The sequence below is a fragment of the Apium graveolens genome, unplaced genomic scaffold, assembly GCF_009905375.1.
Source record: "Apium graveolens cultivar Ventura unplaced genomic scaffold, ASM990537v1 ctg4508, whole genome shotgun sequence".
Lineage (NCBI taxonomy): Eukaryota > Viridiplantae > Streptophyta > Magnoliopsida > Apiales > Apiaceae > Apium > Apium graveolens.
The window spans coordinates 407,802-425,054 of record NW_027418571.1 but is presented as its reverse complement, the minus strand read 5'-3'; the positions used below and the strand labels follow the sequence as shown (position 1 = coordinate 425,054).

Sequence of the window (17,253 nt, the reverse complement as noted above, 5' to 3'; positions counted from 1 at the left end):
TCCCATATGAGGCCACTAACAGAGAACCTATCTGAGTAGCAACTATATCCTAACCAATGACTAAAGAAGTACTACATTAGTAAAACATTAAAACCAATGCAGGGTTTAAACCAACCCATTTTTGAAACACAGACGAAGAGAACAATTTCTCTTTAACAATGCGTCTAATAGTACTAATAATAGTCAAAGTGGGATTAGATGCTCCTGGGTTATGCACTCTAAAGTTTCGCTCCTTCCAGGTGTAATACACTGCAGTGGTAAAGAACAAGCTAGCAATTTTTTCATCCGCTTGCTTTAAACGGCTAGCCAGGAAGTTCCCTTGAATACAATCTGTCCAATCTTCTGAAAAATGGAAATGGAGACCTTTACGCACAAGATCAAAATATGGGCATTCTGAGAAAATGTGATGAGTGGATTCTCGATCAATGTTGCACAGAACACATACTTGATCAACTTGCATGCTAACATAAGCATACGGTCTCTAGTCAGGAGTCTATTAAGGATAGCAAGCCATGTAATAAAAGAGCATTTCGGGATCGAAAAACTGTTCCAAACAAAATCTGCCCAAGGCATTAAATCATTCGAGGTACGAATCGAATTCCAAATATCGGATATCTTAATATTCCGAGTGAGGAGTCCATCCCAGTATATTGCATCATATCTAGTTATCCGAACTGAGTTTACAATGTTTCTTACTTCAATAATGTCCACATGATTAGAAGAAGGAAGATCCCAAACCCCATTACGAAGATAGACATTAATAGGCACCATCGAGGTAGATTCTGCTGTGGAAACAATGGAATCAGATATGTGAATAAGGGATTTACCATTCGCCCAAGGATCATGCCAAAAGGAAAAAACCGAGTTTGGCCCAATATCAAACTTCATAAAAGATGAGAAACCCTCCCTAGCATTGAACAATTTTCTAACAGTCCAGGAGCACTTATAAGGCATTTTTCATGTCCAAAATTTTTTTTCTTTTAAAAGACATTGCTTCATCCATAATACCCAAATAGAAGATCCCGAGTTAATTTGGATAAGACGCCAGATTTGATGATAAATAGATGTCAGGTTCCAATCGAACAAACTACGAAGCCCCAGCCCCCCTCAGACTTCGGTTTGCAGCATTCTTCCCATTTAACTTTGTATTGACAGCGACCCAAGGGCTTATAGAAACCACCCCACAGGAACTTGAACATAATCATGTTCAGTTTTTTGAGGATACCTTTTGGTAAAAAAAGGTACATACTCCAATAACCAACCGCCCTATAAAGGACACTACGGATCAGTTGAAGCCTACCCGCAAAGTTAAGAAACTTAGCAGTCCACTGCTCTATACGCCTACAAAATTTGCTAACCAATGGCACACAATCCCGCTGATAAAGCTTACCAGTAATTAGTGGCAAGCCAAGGTAACAAATAGGCAACGAACCATGCTGGAATCCCGTGTACCCTAGAATTTGTTGGACAACCTCATCACAAACATTAGCAAAGAAACACTGGGATTTATCTACATTGACTACCAGACCTGAGATGTCCGAGAACTTGTTAAATCCTTGCATTAAGGCAGAGACAGATTCCAAGTTACCATAGCTGAAAAGAAAGATATCATCAGCAAAAATGATATGATGCAACTTTATATCCTTCGTTCTCCAGTGGAATTTAAATACCGGGTCTGAAGCACTCTTATTTAAAAAAGCCGTTAGAACCTCCATTGCAATAACAAACAGATAAGGGGAAATTGGGTCACCTTGTCTCAAACCAGAAAGTCTAACCCTCGAGACTACCATTAAGCTTGACAGAAAACATCGTCGAGGTTACACACACTCTCATCCATGCTATAAATTTATGAGGAAAGTTCATTGCACGAAGAGCATCAAAAATAAAGTCCCAATTCAGCGAGTCGAAAGCCTTGTGTATATCCAGCTTTATAGCACACCTAGGTTGACCAGAATGATGGTGATAATTTTTACAAAGAGCCTGAGCTAACATAATATTATCTCCAATAGAGCGGGAAGGAACAAAAGCAGATTGGAAAAGTGAAATAAGCGTAGTCATTATCCCCTTCAAATGTCCAGCCAACATTTTAGAGATACATTTATATAAAACATTACAGCATGAAATAGGTCTAAAATGATGTATTTCAGTTGGATTTTCTACTTTTGGAACCAAGCAAATGGCCGCCGAGTTCACTATTCTCGGCAGAGACATAGACTGGAAAAAATAGAGGATACCCTTAGTTACTTCCTCACCAACAATTGACCAGCTTCCTAGGAAAAATTCCACAGTGAACCCATCCGGAACCGGACATCTATTTTTGCCATGCTCTTCATGGTATTAAGAACATCTTGAGTAGAAAAAGGATCACAAAGTCTCTCTGCTGCAGAATCAGAGATCATAGGAAAGTTGAGATAATCCGGAAAATTATCCACCTCTATAGCATTGCCCAACACATTTTTAAAGTAGAAAGTTACAACAACAGCCATATCCACATGGCTAGTAACAGTGTGGCCATCAGAATTAATCAGAGACAAAATCTTATTTGTGTTCCATCTTGCTCGACAAGAGTTAAAGAAAAAACGGTTGTTGGAATCCCCATTCTTAAGCCAGTGAATACGAGACTTTTGCTTTAGAAATTTTTCTTCAATAGAAAGAGCTTCAGAAAATTTGGCAATTAAATCCTGTTCCTCGCGAATTTCACCTCTCGTGAAAGACATAAGATTCTGAAAATCAGAGAGAGCAGTGCGAGCTTCATTAACTTTCAAATGAATATCACCCACTACCGAGTTAAGCTGCTTCAAACCAGACTTTACAGATTTTAGCTTACTAGTAAGCACAGACCAAGGGTTACCCGAGATTGGGTTATCTCAAGCTTGTTTTACCACCTTAAGGAAATCCGGGTGCTCCAACAAATAGTTAAAAAACTGGAATGGTTTAAAACCTCCTTTAAAATCCAAACCCAAAGACGTAGCAGCTGGACAATGGTCTGAGAGGCCCCGAGACAGAAAGTTTGCAGAAGATCCCGGGAAAGAGCTATGCCAAGCCGAGTTAATAAGAACTCTATCCAGCTTACGAAACTTGGGATTAGAAATATTGGAATCCCACCAAGTAAGAAAATGTCCCATAGCACGAAGATCAGATAAACCCAAGGACAGGACCAAATCCTTAAATTCAGTCATTCCAGATGACCAACCCATATTACCCCCTGCTTTTCGTTAGTAGAGAGACAAGTGTTGAAGTCTCCACTAATAACCCACGCCGCATCTCCTACAGTATTATGGAGCCTAGAAAGATCGTTCCATAAACTACGGCGGTCCACCACATCATTAAACCCATAAACAACCGTAAAGTAGAACGTAACATTACCCTGTATAAGTGTAGCAGAGCATGTCATTTGTTGAGCCGAAGAATCCAAAATAGATAAATTCCAAAAAAGGGGGTTCCATCCCAGCCATATACGGCCTCCCTGGTGATGGGAATAGTTAAACATCCATCTAAACCCAGGGGATATCTCTGAAGAGATAAACTTTGCAACGCTCTCCTGAACACGAGTTTCAATAAGGCCAATCAAGGATAGTTTATTAGCTACCAAAAAATCCTTAATAAAATCAACTTTATTATTTAGGCCACGAACGTTGAAAGTACAAAAATCTAACATCAAAATTACTCTGAGGAGGGGGAAGGGTCCCCGGGCCATGCCTAACCCTCTTAGCTCGATCATCTTTACGAAGTTTAGCAGCATTAGCACATTTAGCACCTACTTCATCCACAATCACATTTTTAAACAACAGAGGAGAGGGTGTACCCTTCGAGAGTGCCCTTGAAGATTGAGAAGAGGCAGGAGATGATACCGGCTTCCTTTTAGATTTAACTTCAGTCCATGGTTCCTCCGCATTACCACATACCTCACACACCTGTGGAACAGCACTTGATTTCTGATCATTCACCAACGGAGCAACAACAGGTTCAACAGGTTCTTTGTGGTTAGAAGGGGGGATTAGCCACATTTTTCTTTCTCCAAACCCGAGATGCTTCGGGACAAGCATTGATATGGTGACCCAGGGAATTACAAGCAGAACAAAACAACGGTTTGTTCAGGTGAGAGACCTTGACCAATACCTCTGTATACTCTTCCGTGGTTGGGTATGGTCCATCACCGGAATAGAACTTGGAAGCGCCTCCCCCACCTTATAGCTAACACACATCTTAGCAAAAGGGAGAATTTCCAGCTGAGAGGTGAGAGCATCCGCTGCTAGAGGGATTCCAATAACACTAGCAATACGACTAAGACCATCCTTTCTCCAATAACAATCTGGAATATTGGAAAACTTCACCCACAATGGCACCTTCTTCAATTTCTCTGTATCCAATTTCCCTCCCCAATTAGATAGCACTAGGGGCCTGTTCTTAAAATACCAAGTGCCGCGAGATAGGACATCTAATTTTTCTTCCTCAGAGTTGAACTTGAAAACAAAAGTGTACTCATCCTTTTGAGACACCAGCACTAATTTATTTTTCCACATTCCAAAGGCCAACTCCTTAACCACCCCAAATGGAAGAGATGCTTTCGTGAATTTGCCAATAATGCAGCCTTTAAATTTTTCCAGACCCTTTCTAAGCACCTCATCAGGAGGAGAAACTATTGATTCACCATTTTGTAATGGTACATACTCGAAAGTTAATTTATTAACCGGTGGGGGAGGATTTTGAAATGTAAGTCACTTTTCACCATATTAGAGTCACTTTGCACCCTATAAGAGTCACTTCCCCATATATTGATACAATTAAGATGTTAACATCATGTATATGCAATTAGACATCCTTTAACCACCTCTTGGTACCACCCCTTTCCTACAAGTCAATTCCGGGCCACATTTTGGCTCTAATCAATCATCTAGGTGACTTCTCACCATATTAGAGTCACTTTGCACCTTATAAGAGTAACTTGCCATAATATATTGGTACAATTAACATGTTAACATCATATACATGCAATTAGAATTTTTTTTACCACCTCTTAGTGCCACTTTCATACAAGTCAATTCTTGTTCTAATTAACCATGTAAGTCACTTTTCACCATATTAGAGTCATTTTGCACCCTATATGAGTCACTTTCCATAATCTATTTGTAAAATTAACATGTTAAAATCATATACATCCAATTTGACATCCTTTTACCACTTCTTAGTTCCACTTTCATATAGGTCAATTTCGTTCCACATTTTGGTTCTAATCAACCATGTAAGTAACTTTTCACCATATTAGAGTCACTTTGCCTTATAAGAGTCACTTTCCACCATATATACAACAGTTAACATGTTAACATCATATACATCCAATTTGACATCCTTTTACCACCTATTAATGTCATTTTAATACAAGTTAATTTTGTTCCACATTTTGGCTCTAATCCACCATGTAAGTCACTTTTCACCATATTAAAGTCACTTTGCACCCTATAAGAGTCACTTCCCCATATATTTATACAATTAACATGTTAACATCATATACATGCAATTAGACATCCTTTAACCACCTCTTGGTACCCCTTTCCTATAAGTCAATTTCGGGGCCACATTTTGGCTCTAATCAATCATGTAAGTCACTTTTCATCATATTAGAGCCACTTTGCACCCTATGAGAGTCACTTTCCACCATATATTGATACAATTAACATGTTAACATAATGTACATGCAATTAGACATCCTTTAACCACCTCTTGGTACCCCTTTCCTAGAAGTCAATTTTGGGCCACATTTTGGCTCTAATCAATCATGTAAGTGACTTCTCACCATATTAGGTCACTTTGCACCTTATAAGAGTCACTTGCCATCATATATACAACAATTAACATGTTGACACATCATATACATCCAATTTGACATCCTTTTACCACCTCTTAATGCCCCATTCATACAAGTTAATTTTGTTCCACATCTTGGCCCTAATCAACCATGTAAGTCACTTTTCACCATATTAAAGTCACTTTGCACCCTATAAGAGTCACTTCCCCATATATTGATACAATTAACATGTTAACATCATGTACATGCAATTAGACATCCTTTAACCACCTCTTGGTACCCCTTTCCTACAATTCAATTTCGGGCCACATTTTGGCTCTAATCAATCATCTAGGTGACTTCTCACCATATTAGAGTCACTTTGCACCTTATAAGAGTAACTTGCCATCATATATTGGTACAATTAACATGTTAACATCATGTACATGCAATTAGAAATTTTTTTACCACCTCTTAGTGCCACATTTATACAAGTCAATTTTGGTCTACATTTTGGTTCTAATTAACCATGTTAGTCACTTTTCACCATATTAGAGTCTCTTTGCACCCTATAAGAGTCACTTTTAACCATATATACAACAATTGACATGTTAACATATATAGATCCAATTTGACATCCTTTTACCACCTATTAATGCAACTTTCATACAAGTTAATTTTGTTCCACATTTTGGCTCTAATCTACAATGTAAGTCACTTTTCACCATATTAGAGGTACTTTACGAGTCATTTGCACCATATATACAACAATTAACATGTTAACATCATATACATCCAATTTGACATCCTTTTACCACCAATTAATGCCACTTTCTTGCAAGTTAATTTTGTTCCACATTTTTGTTTTAATTAACCATGTAGGTCACTTTTTACCATATTACAGTCATTTTGCACCCTATATGAGTCACTTTCCACCATATATTTGTACAATTAACATGTTAAGATCATATACATCCGATTTGACATCCTTTCACCACCTCTTAATTCCACTTTCATATAGGTCAATTTCGTTCCACATTTTGGTTCTAATCAACCATGTAAGTAACTTTTCACCATATTAGAGTCACTTTGCACCTTATAAGAGTCACTTTCCACCATATATACAACAATTAACATGTTAACATTATATACATCCAATTTGACCTCCTTTTACCACCTATTAGTGCCACTTTCATACAGGTCAATTTTGTTCTACATTTTGGTTCTAATCAACCATGTAAGTCACTTTTCACCAAATTAGAGTCACTTTACTCCATATATACAACAATTAACATGTTAACATAATATACATCCAATTTGACATCCTTTTACCACCTATTAATGCCACTTTCATACAAGTTAATTTTGTCCCACATTTTGGCTCTAATCAACCATGTAAGTCACTTTTCACCATATTAAAGTCACTTTGCACCCTATAAGAGTCACTTCCCCATATATTGATACAATTAACATGTTAACATCATGTACATGCAATTAGACATCCTTTAACCACCTCTTGGTACCCCTTTCCTACAAGTCAATTTCGGGCCACATTTTGGCTCTAATCAATCATGTACGTGACTTCTCACCATATTAGAGTCACTTTGCACCACATTTTAGTTCTCTTTCATATAGGTCAATTTCGTTCCACATTTTGGTTCTAATCAACCGTGTAAGTAACTTTTCACCATATTAGAGTCACTTTGCACCTTATAAGAGTCACTTTCCACCATATATACAACAATTAACATGTTAACATCATATACATCCAATTTGACATCCTTTTACCACCTATTAATGTCATTTTGATACAAGTTAATTTTGTTCCACATTTTGGCTCTAATCAACCATGTAAGTCACTTTTCACCATATTAAAGTCACTTTGCACCCTATAAGAGTCACTTCCCCATAAATTTATACAATTAACATGTTAACATCATATACATGCAATCAGACATCCTTTAAGCACCTCTTGATTCCCTTTCATACAGGTTAATTTTGTTCCACGTTTTGGTTATAATCAACCATGCAAGTCACTTTTCACCATATTAGAGTCACTTTGCACCTTATAAGAGTCACTTTCCACCATATATACAACAATTAACATGTTAACATCATATACATCCAATTTGACATCCTTTTACCACCTATTAATGTCACTTTCATACAAGTTAATTTTGTTCCACATTTTGGCTCTAATCAACCATGTAAGTCACTTTTCACCATATTAGAGTCAATTTGAACCCTATAAGAGTCATTTGCCACCATATATTGATACAATTAACATGTTAACATCATTTACTTGCAATTAGACATCCTTTAACAAGCTATTGGTACCCCTTTCCTACAAGTCAATTTTGGGCCACATTTTGGCTCTTATCAATCAAGTAAGTGACTTCTCACCATATTAGAGTAACTTTGCACCTTATAAGAGTCACTTGCCCTCATATATTGGTCCAATTAACATGTTAACATCATGTACATGCAATTAGAAATCCTTTTACCACCTCTTAGTGCCACATTCATACAAGTCAATTTTGGTCGACATTTTGGTTCTAATTAACCATGTAAGTCACTTTTCACCATATTAAAGTCATTTTGCACCCTATATGAGTCACTTTCCACCATATATTTGTACAATTAACATGTTAACATCATATACATCCAATTTGACATCCTTTTACCACCTCTTAATTGCACTTTCATACAGGTCAATTTTGTTCCACGTTTTGGTTCTAATCAACCATGTAAGTCACTTTTCACCATATTAGAGTCACTTTGCACCTTATGAGTCACTTTCCACCATATATACAACAATTAACATGCTAACATCATATACATCCAATTTGACATCCTTTTACCACCTATTAATGTCATTTTAATACAAGTTAATTTTGTTCCACATTTTGGCTCTGATTAACTATGTAAGTCACTTTTCACCATATTAAAGTCACTTTGCACCCTATAAGAGTCACTTCCCCATATATTGATACAATTAACATGTTAACATCATATACATGTAATTTGACATCCTTTAACCACCTCTTGGTACCCCTTTTCTACAAGTCAATGTTGGGCCACATTTTGGCTCTAATCAATCATTTAAGTGACTTCTCCCCATATTAGAGTCACTTTGCACCTTATAAGAGTCACTGGCCATCATATATTGGTACAATTAACATGTTAACATCATGTACATGCAATTAGAAATCCTTTTACCACAAGTGCCACATTCAATTTTGATCCACATTTTGGTTCTAATTAACCATGTATAAGTCACTTTTCACCATATTAGAGTCATTTTGCACCCTATATGAGTCACTTTCCACCATATATTTGTACAATTAACATGTTAACATCATATACATCAAATTTGACATCCTTTTTCCACCTCTTAATTCCCTTTCATACAGGTCAATTTTGTTCCACGTTTTGGTTATAATCAACCATGCAAGTCACTTTTCACCATATTAGAGTCACTTTGCACCTTATAAGAGTCACTTTCCACCATATATACAACAATTAACATGTTAACATCATATACATCCAATTTGACATCCTTTTACCACCTATTAATGTCACTTTCATACAAGTTAATTTTGTTCCACATTTTGGCTCTAATCAACCATGTAAGTCACTTTTCACCATATTAGAGTCAATTTGAACCCTATAAGAGTCATTTGCCACCATATATTGATACAATTAACATGTTAACATCATGTACTTGCAATTAGACATCCTTTAACAAGCTATTGGTACCCCTTTCCTATAAGTCAATTTTGGGCAACATTTTGGCTCTTATCAATCAAGTGACTTCTCACCATATTAGAGTAACTTTGCACCTTATAAGAGTCACTTGCCCTCATATATTGGCCCAATTAACATGTTAACATCATGTACATGCAATTAGAAATCCTTTTACAACCTCTTAGTGCCACATTCATACAAGTCAATTTTGGTCGATATTTTGGTTCTAATTAACCATGTAAGTCACTTTTCACCATATTAGAGTCATTTTGCACCCTATATGAGTCACTTTTCACAATCTATTTATAAAATTAACATGTTAACATCATATACATCCAATTTGACATCCTTTTACCACCTCTTAGTTCCATTTTCATACAGGTCAATTTTTTCCACATTTTGGTTCTAATCAACCATTTAAGTCACTTTTCACCATATTAGAGTCACTTTGCACCCTATATGAGTCACTTTCCACCATATATTTATACAATTAACATGTTAACATCATATACATCCAATTTGACATCATTTTACCACCTCTTAATTCCACTTTCATACAGGTCAATTTTGTTCCACGTTTTGGTTATAATCAACCATGCAAGTCACTTTTCACCATATTAGAGTCACTTTGCACCTTATAAGAGTCACTTTCCACCATATATACAACAATTAAGATGTTGACATCATATACATCCAATTTGACATCCTTTTACCTCCTCTTAATGACCCATTCATACAAGTTAATTTTGTTCCACATCTTGGCCCTAATCAACCATGTAAGTCACTTTTCACCATATTAAAGTCACTTTGCACCCTATAAGAGTCACTTCCCCATATATTGATACAATTAACATGTTAACATCATGTACATGCAATTAGACATCCTTTAACCACCTCTTGGTACCCCTTTCCTACAATTCAATTTCGGGCCACATTTTGGCTCTAATCAATCATCTAGGTGACTTCTCACCATATTAGAGTCACTTTGCACCTTATAAGAGTAACTTGCCATCATATATTGGTACAATTAACATGTTAACATCATGTACATGCAATTAGAAATTTTTTTACCACCTCTTAGTGCCACATTTATACAAGTCAATTTTGGTCCACATTTTGGTTCTAATTAACCATGTTAGTCACTTTTCACCATATTAGAGTCTCTTTGCACCCTATAAGAGTCACTTTTAACCATATATACAACAATTGACATGTTAACATATATAGATCCAATTTGACATCCTTTTACCACCTATTAATGCAACTTTCATACAAGTTAATTTTGTTCCACATTTTGGCTCTAATCTACAATGTAAGTCACTTTTCACCATATTAGAGTCACTTTACGAGTCATTTGCAACATATATACAACAATTAACATGTTAACATCATATACATCCAATTTGACATCCTTTTACCACCAATTAATGCCACTTTCTTGCAAGTTAATTTTGTTCCACATTTTTGTTTTAATTAACCATGTAGGTCACTTTTTACCATATTACAGTCATTTTGCACCCTATATGAGTCAATTTCCACCATATATTTGTAAAATTAACATGTTAAGATCATATACATCCGATTTGACATCCTTTCACCACCTCTTAATTCCACTTTCATATAGGTCAATTTTGTTCCACATTTTGGTTCTAATCAACTATATAAGTAACTTTTCACCATATTAGAGTCACTTTGCACCTTATAAGAGTCACTTTCCACCATATATACAACAATTAACATGTTAAAATCATATACATCCAATTTGACATCCTTTTACCACCTATTAGTGCCACTTTCATACAGGTCAATTTTGTTCTACATTTTGGTTCTAATCAACCATGTAAGTCAGTTTTCACCATATTAGAGTCACTTTACTCCATATATACAACAATTAATATGTTAACATAATATACATCCAATTTCACATCCTTTTACCACCTATTAATGCCACTTTCATACAAGTTAATTTTGTCCCACATTTTGGCTCTAATCAACCATGTAAGTCATTTTTTCACCATATTAAAGTCACTTTGCACCCTATAAGAGTCACTTCCCCATATATTGATACAATTAACATGTTAACATCATGTACATGCAGTTAGACATCCTTTAACCACCTCTTGGTACCCCTTTCCTACAAGTCAATTTCGGGCCACATTTTGGCTCTAATCAATCATGTAGGTGACTTCTCACCATATTAGAGTCACTTTGCACCTTATAAGAGTCACTTGCCATCATATATTAATACAATTAACATGTTAACATCATGTACATGTAATTAGAAATCCTTTTACTACCTCTTTGTGCAACATTCATACAAGTCAATTTTGGTCCACATTTTGGTTCTAATTAACCATGTTAGTCACTTTTCACCATATTAGTCTCTTTGCACCCTATAAGAGTCACATTCCACCATATATACAACAATTGATATGTTAACATATATAGATCCAATTTGACATCATTTTACCACCTCTTAATGCAACTTTCATACAAGTTAATTTTGTTCCACATTTTGGCTCTAATCAATAATGTAAGTCACTTTTTACCATATTAGAGTCACTTTGCAAGTCACTTGCACCATATATACAACAATTAACATGTTAACATCATATACATCCAATTTGACATCCTTTTACCACCAATTAATGCCACTTTCATGCAAGTTAATTTTGTTCCACATTTTGGCTCTAATCAACCATGTAAGTCACTTTTCACCATATTAAATTCACTTTGCACCCTATCAGAGTCACTTCCCCATATATTGATACAATTAACATGTTAACATCATATACATGCAATTAGACATCCTTTAACCATCTCTTGGTACCCCTTTTCTACAAGTCAATATTGGGCCATATTTTGGCTCTAATCAATCATGTAAGTGACTTCTCACCATATTATAGTCACTTTACACCTTATAAGAGTCATTTGCCATCATATATTGGTACAATTAACATGTTAACATCATGTACATGCAATTAGAAATCCTTTTACCACCTCTTAGTGCCACATTCATACAAGTTAATTTTGGTCCACATTTTGGTTCTAATAACCATGTAAGTCACTTTTCACCATATTAGAGTCATTTTGCACCCTATATGAGTTACTTTCCACCATATATTTGTACAATTAACATGTTAACATCATATACATCCGATTTGACATCCTTTTACCACCTCTTAATTCCACTTTGATACAGGTCATTTTGTTTCACATTTTGGTTCTTTTTTTTTTTTGCTAATTAAATAATTTTATAACCAAAAGGAAAAAAAAGATACAAATTAGAGGGGCATACCCCAATTCACAAGAGAAAGTCCCATATGAGGCCACTAACAGAGAACCTATCTGAGTAGCAACTATATCCTAACCAATGACTAAAGAAGTACTACATTAGTAAAACATTAAAACCAATGCAGGGTTTAAACCAACCCATTTTTGAAACACAGACGAAGAGAACAATTTCTCTTTAACAATGCGTCTAATAGTACTAATAATAGTCAAAGTGGGATTAGATGCTCCTGGGTTATGCACTCTAAAGTTTCGCTCCTTCCAGGTGTAATACACTGCAGTGGTAAAGAACAAGCTAGCAATTTTTTCATCCGCTTGCTTTAAACGGCTAGCCAGGAAGTTCCCTTGAATACAATCTGTCCAATCTTCTGAAAAATGGAAATGGAGACCTTTACGCACAAGATCAAAATATGGGCATTCTGAGAAAATGTGATGAGTGGATTCTCGATCAATGTTGCACAGAACACATACTTGATCAACTTGCATGCTAACATAAGCATACGGTCTCTAGTCAGGAGTCTATTAAGGATAGCAAGACATGTAATAAAAGAGCATTTCGGGATCGAAAAACTGTTCCAAACAAAATCTGCCCAAGGCATTAAATCATTCGAGGTACGAATCGAATTCCAAATATCGGATATCTTAATATTCCGAGTGAGGAGTCCATCCCAGTATATTGCATCATATCTAGTTATCCGAACTGAGTTTACAATGTTTCTTACTTCAATAATGTCCACATGATTAGAAGAAGGAAGATCCCAAACCCCATTACGAAGATAGACATTAATAGGCACCATCGAGGTAGATTCTGCTGTGGAAACAATGGAATCAGATATGTGAATAAGGGATTTACCATTCGCCCAAGGATCATGCCAAAAGGAAAAAACCGAGTTTGGCCCAATATCAAACTTCATAAAAGATGAGAAACCCTCCCTAGCATTGAACAATTTTCTAACAGTCCAGGAGCACTTATAAGGCATTTTTCATGTCCAAAATTTTTTTTCTTTTAAAAGACATTGCTTCATCCATAATACCCAAATAGAAGATCCCGAGTTAATTTGGATAAGACGCCAGATTTGATGATAAATAGATGCCAGGTTCCAATCGAACAAACTACGAAGCCCCAGCCCCCCCTCAGACTTCGGTTTGCAGCATTCTTCCCATTTAACTTTGTATTGACAGCGACCCAAGGGCTTATAGAAACCACCCCACAGGAACTTGAACATAATCATGTTCAGTTTTTTGAGGATACCTTTTGGTAAAAAAAGGTACATACTCCAATAACCAACCGCCCCATAAAGGACACTACGGATCAGTTGAAGCCTACCCGCAAAGTTAAGAAACTTAGCAGTCCACTGCTCTATACGCCTACAAAATTTGCTAACCAATGGCACACAATCCCGCTGATAAAGCTTACCAGTAATTAGTGGCAAGCCAAGGTAACAAATAGGCAACGAACCATGCTGGAATCCCGTGTACCCTAGAATTTGTTGGACAACCTCATCACAAACATTAGCAAAGAAACACTGGGATTTATCTACATTGACTACCAGACCTGAGATGTCCGAGAACTTGTTAAATCCTTGCATTAAGGCAGAGACAGATTCCAAGTTACCATAGCTGAAAAGAAAGATATCATCAGCAAAAATGATATGATGCAACTTTATATCCTTCGTTCTCCAGTGGAATTTAAATACCGGGTCTGAAGCACTCTTATTTAAAAAAGCCGTTAGAACCTCCATTGCAATAACAAACAGATAAGGGGAAATTGGGTCAACTTGTCTCAAACCAGAAAGTCTAACCCTCGAGACTACCATTAAGCTTGACAGAAAACATCGTCGAGGTTACACACACTCTCATCCATGCTATAAATTTATGAGGAAAGTTCATTGCACGAAGAGCATCAAAAATAAAGTCCCAATTCAGCGAGTCGAAAGCCTTGTGTATATCCAGCTTTATAGCACACCTAGGTTGACCAGAATGAAGGTGATAATTTTTACAAAGAGCCTGAGCTATCATAATATTATCTCCAATATAGAGCGGGAAGGAACAAAAGCAGATTGGAAAAGAGAAATAAGCGTAGTCATTATCCCCTTCAAATGTCCAGCCAACATTTTAGAGATACATTTATATAAAACATTACAACATGAAATAGGTCTAAAATGATGTATTTCAGTTGGATTTTCTACTTTTGGAACCAAGCAAATGGCCGCCGAGTTCACTATTCTCGGCAGAGACATAGACTAGAAAAAATAGAGGATACCCTTAGTTACTTCCTCACCAACAATTGACCAGCTTCCTAGGAAAAATTCCACAGTGAACCCATCCGGACCCGGACATCTATTTTTGCCATGCTCTTCATGGTATTAAGAACATCTTGAGTAGAAAAAGGATCACAAAGTCTCTCTGCTGCAGAATCAGAGATCATAGGCAAGTTGAGATAATCCGGAAAATTATCCACCTCTATAGCATTGCCCAACACATTTTTAAAGTAGAAAGTTGCAACAACAGCCATATCCACATGGCTAGTAACAGTGTGGCCATCAGAATTAATCAGAGACAAAATCTTATTTGTGTTCCATCTTGCTCGACAAGAGTTAAAGAAAAAACGGTTGTTGGAATCCCCATTCTTAAGCCAGTGAATACGAGACTTTTGCTTTAGAAATTTTTCTTCAATAGAAAGAGCTTCAGAAAATTTGGCAATTAAATCCTGTTCCTCGCGAATTTCACCTCTCGTGAAAGACATAAGATTCTGAAAATCAGAGAGAGCAGTGCGAGCTTCATTAACTTTCAAATGAATATCACCCACTACCGAGTTAAGCTGCTTCAAACCAGACTTTACAGATTTTAGCTTACTAGTAAGCACAGACCAAGGGTTACCCGAGATTGGGTTATCTCAAGCTTGTTTTACCACCTTAAGGAAATCCGGGTGCTCCAACAAATAGTTAAAAAACTGGAATGGTTTAAAACCTCCTTTAAAATCCAAACCCAAAGACGTAGCAGCTGGACAATGGTCTGAGAGGCCCCGAGACAGAAAGTTTGCAGAAGATCCCGGGAAAGAGCTATGCCAAGCCGAGTTAATAAGAACTCCATCCAGCTTACGAAACTTGGGATTAGAAATATTGGAATCCCACCAAGTAAGAAAATGTCCCACAGCACGAAGATCAGATAAACCCAAGGACAGGACCAAATCCTTAAATTCAGTCATTCCAGATGACCAACCCATATTACCCCCCTGCTTTTCGTTAGTAGAGAGACAAGTGTTGAAGTCTCCACTAATAACCCACGCCGCATCTCCTACAGTATTATGGAGCCTAGAAAGATCATTCCATAAACTACGGCGGTCCACCACATCATTAAACCCATAAACAACCGTAAAGTAGAACGTAACATTACCCTGTATAAGTGTAGCAGAGCATGTCATTTGTTGAGCCGAAGAATCCAAAATAGATAAATTCCAAAAAAGGGGGTTCCATCCCAGCCATATACGGCCTCCCTGGTGATGGGAATAGTTAAACATCCATCTAAACCCAGGGGATATCTCCGAAGAGATAAACTTTGCAACGCTCTCCTGAACACGAGTTTCAATAAGGCCAATCAAGGATAGTTTATTAGCTACCAAAAAATCCTTAATAAAATCAACTTTATTATTTAGGCCACGAACGTTGAAAGTACAAAAATCTAACATCAAAATTACTCTAAGGAGGGGGAAGGGTCCCCGGGCCATGCCTAACCCTCTTAGCTCGATCATCTTTACGAAGTTTAGCAGCATTAGCACATTTTCAACAGAGGAGAGGGTGTACCCTTCGAGAGTGCCCTTGAAGATTGAGAAGAGGCAGGAGATGATACCGGCTTCCTTTTAGATTTAACTTCAGTCCATGGTTCCTCCGCATTACCACATACCTCACACACCTGTGGAACAGCACTTGATTTCTGATCATTCACCAACGGAGCAACAACAGGTTCAACAGGTTCTTTGTGGTTAGAAGGGGGGATTAGCCACATTTTTCTTTCTCCAAACCCGAGATGCTTCGGGACAAGCATTGATACGGTGACCCAGGGAATTACAAGCAGAACAAAACAACGGTTTGTTCAGGTGAGAGACCTTGACCAATACCTCTGTCTACTCTTCCGTGGTTGGGTATGGTCCATCACCGGAATAGAACTTGGAAGCGCCTCCCCCACCTTATAGCTAACACACATCTTAGCAAAAGGGAGAATTTCCAGCTGAGAGGTGAGAGCATCCGCTGCTAGAGGGATTCCAATAACACTAGCAATACGACTAAGACCATCCTTTCTCCAATAACAATCTGGAATATTGGAAAACTTCACCCACAATGGCACCTTCTTCAATTTCTCTGTATCCAATTTCCCTCCCCAATTAGATAGCACTAGGGGCCTGTTCTTAAAATACCAAGTGCCGCGAGATA

General features: G+C 37.0%; 3 protein-coding genes across 3 annotated transcripts; all 3 read right to left on the bottom strand.

The window, feature by feature from the left end:
• Positions 1 to 294: 294 nt before the first annotated feature.
• Positions 295 to 954, bottom strand: LOC141701996 (uncharacterized). Its single transcript, XM_074505712.1, has one exon. It carries the CDS (start codon positions 952 to 954, stop codon positions 295 to 297), a length of 660 nt encoding a protein of 219 aa, XP_074361813.1.
• A 1,316-nt stretch (positions 955 to 2,270) lies between these two features.
• LOC141701995 (uncharacterized) lies at positions 2,271 to 3,179 on the bottom strand. The gene is made up of 2 exons (XM_074505711.1): positions 2,883 to 3,179; positions 2,271 to 2,792 (listed from the first exon to the last, which is right to left on the bottom strand). Exons 1-2 carry the CDS (start codon positions 3,177 to 3,179, stop codon positions 2,271 to 2,273), a joined length of 819 nt encoding a protein of 272 aa, XP_074361812.1.
• An 11,943-nt stretch (positions 3,180 to 15,122) lies between these two features.
• Positions 15,123 to 16,867, bottom strand: LOC141701994 (uncharacterized). Its single transcript, XM_074505710.1, has 3 exons — positions 16,627 to 16,867; positions 15,735 to 16,438; positions 15,123 to 15,644 (listed from the first exon to the last, which is right to left on the bottom strand). The coding sequence occupies exons 1-3, from the start codon at positions 16,865 to 16,867 to the stop codon at positions 15,123 to 15,125; spliced, it is 1,467 nt and encodes a 488-aa protein (XP_074361811.1).
• Between the last annotated feature and the right edge of the window lie 386 nt (positions 16,868 to 17,253).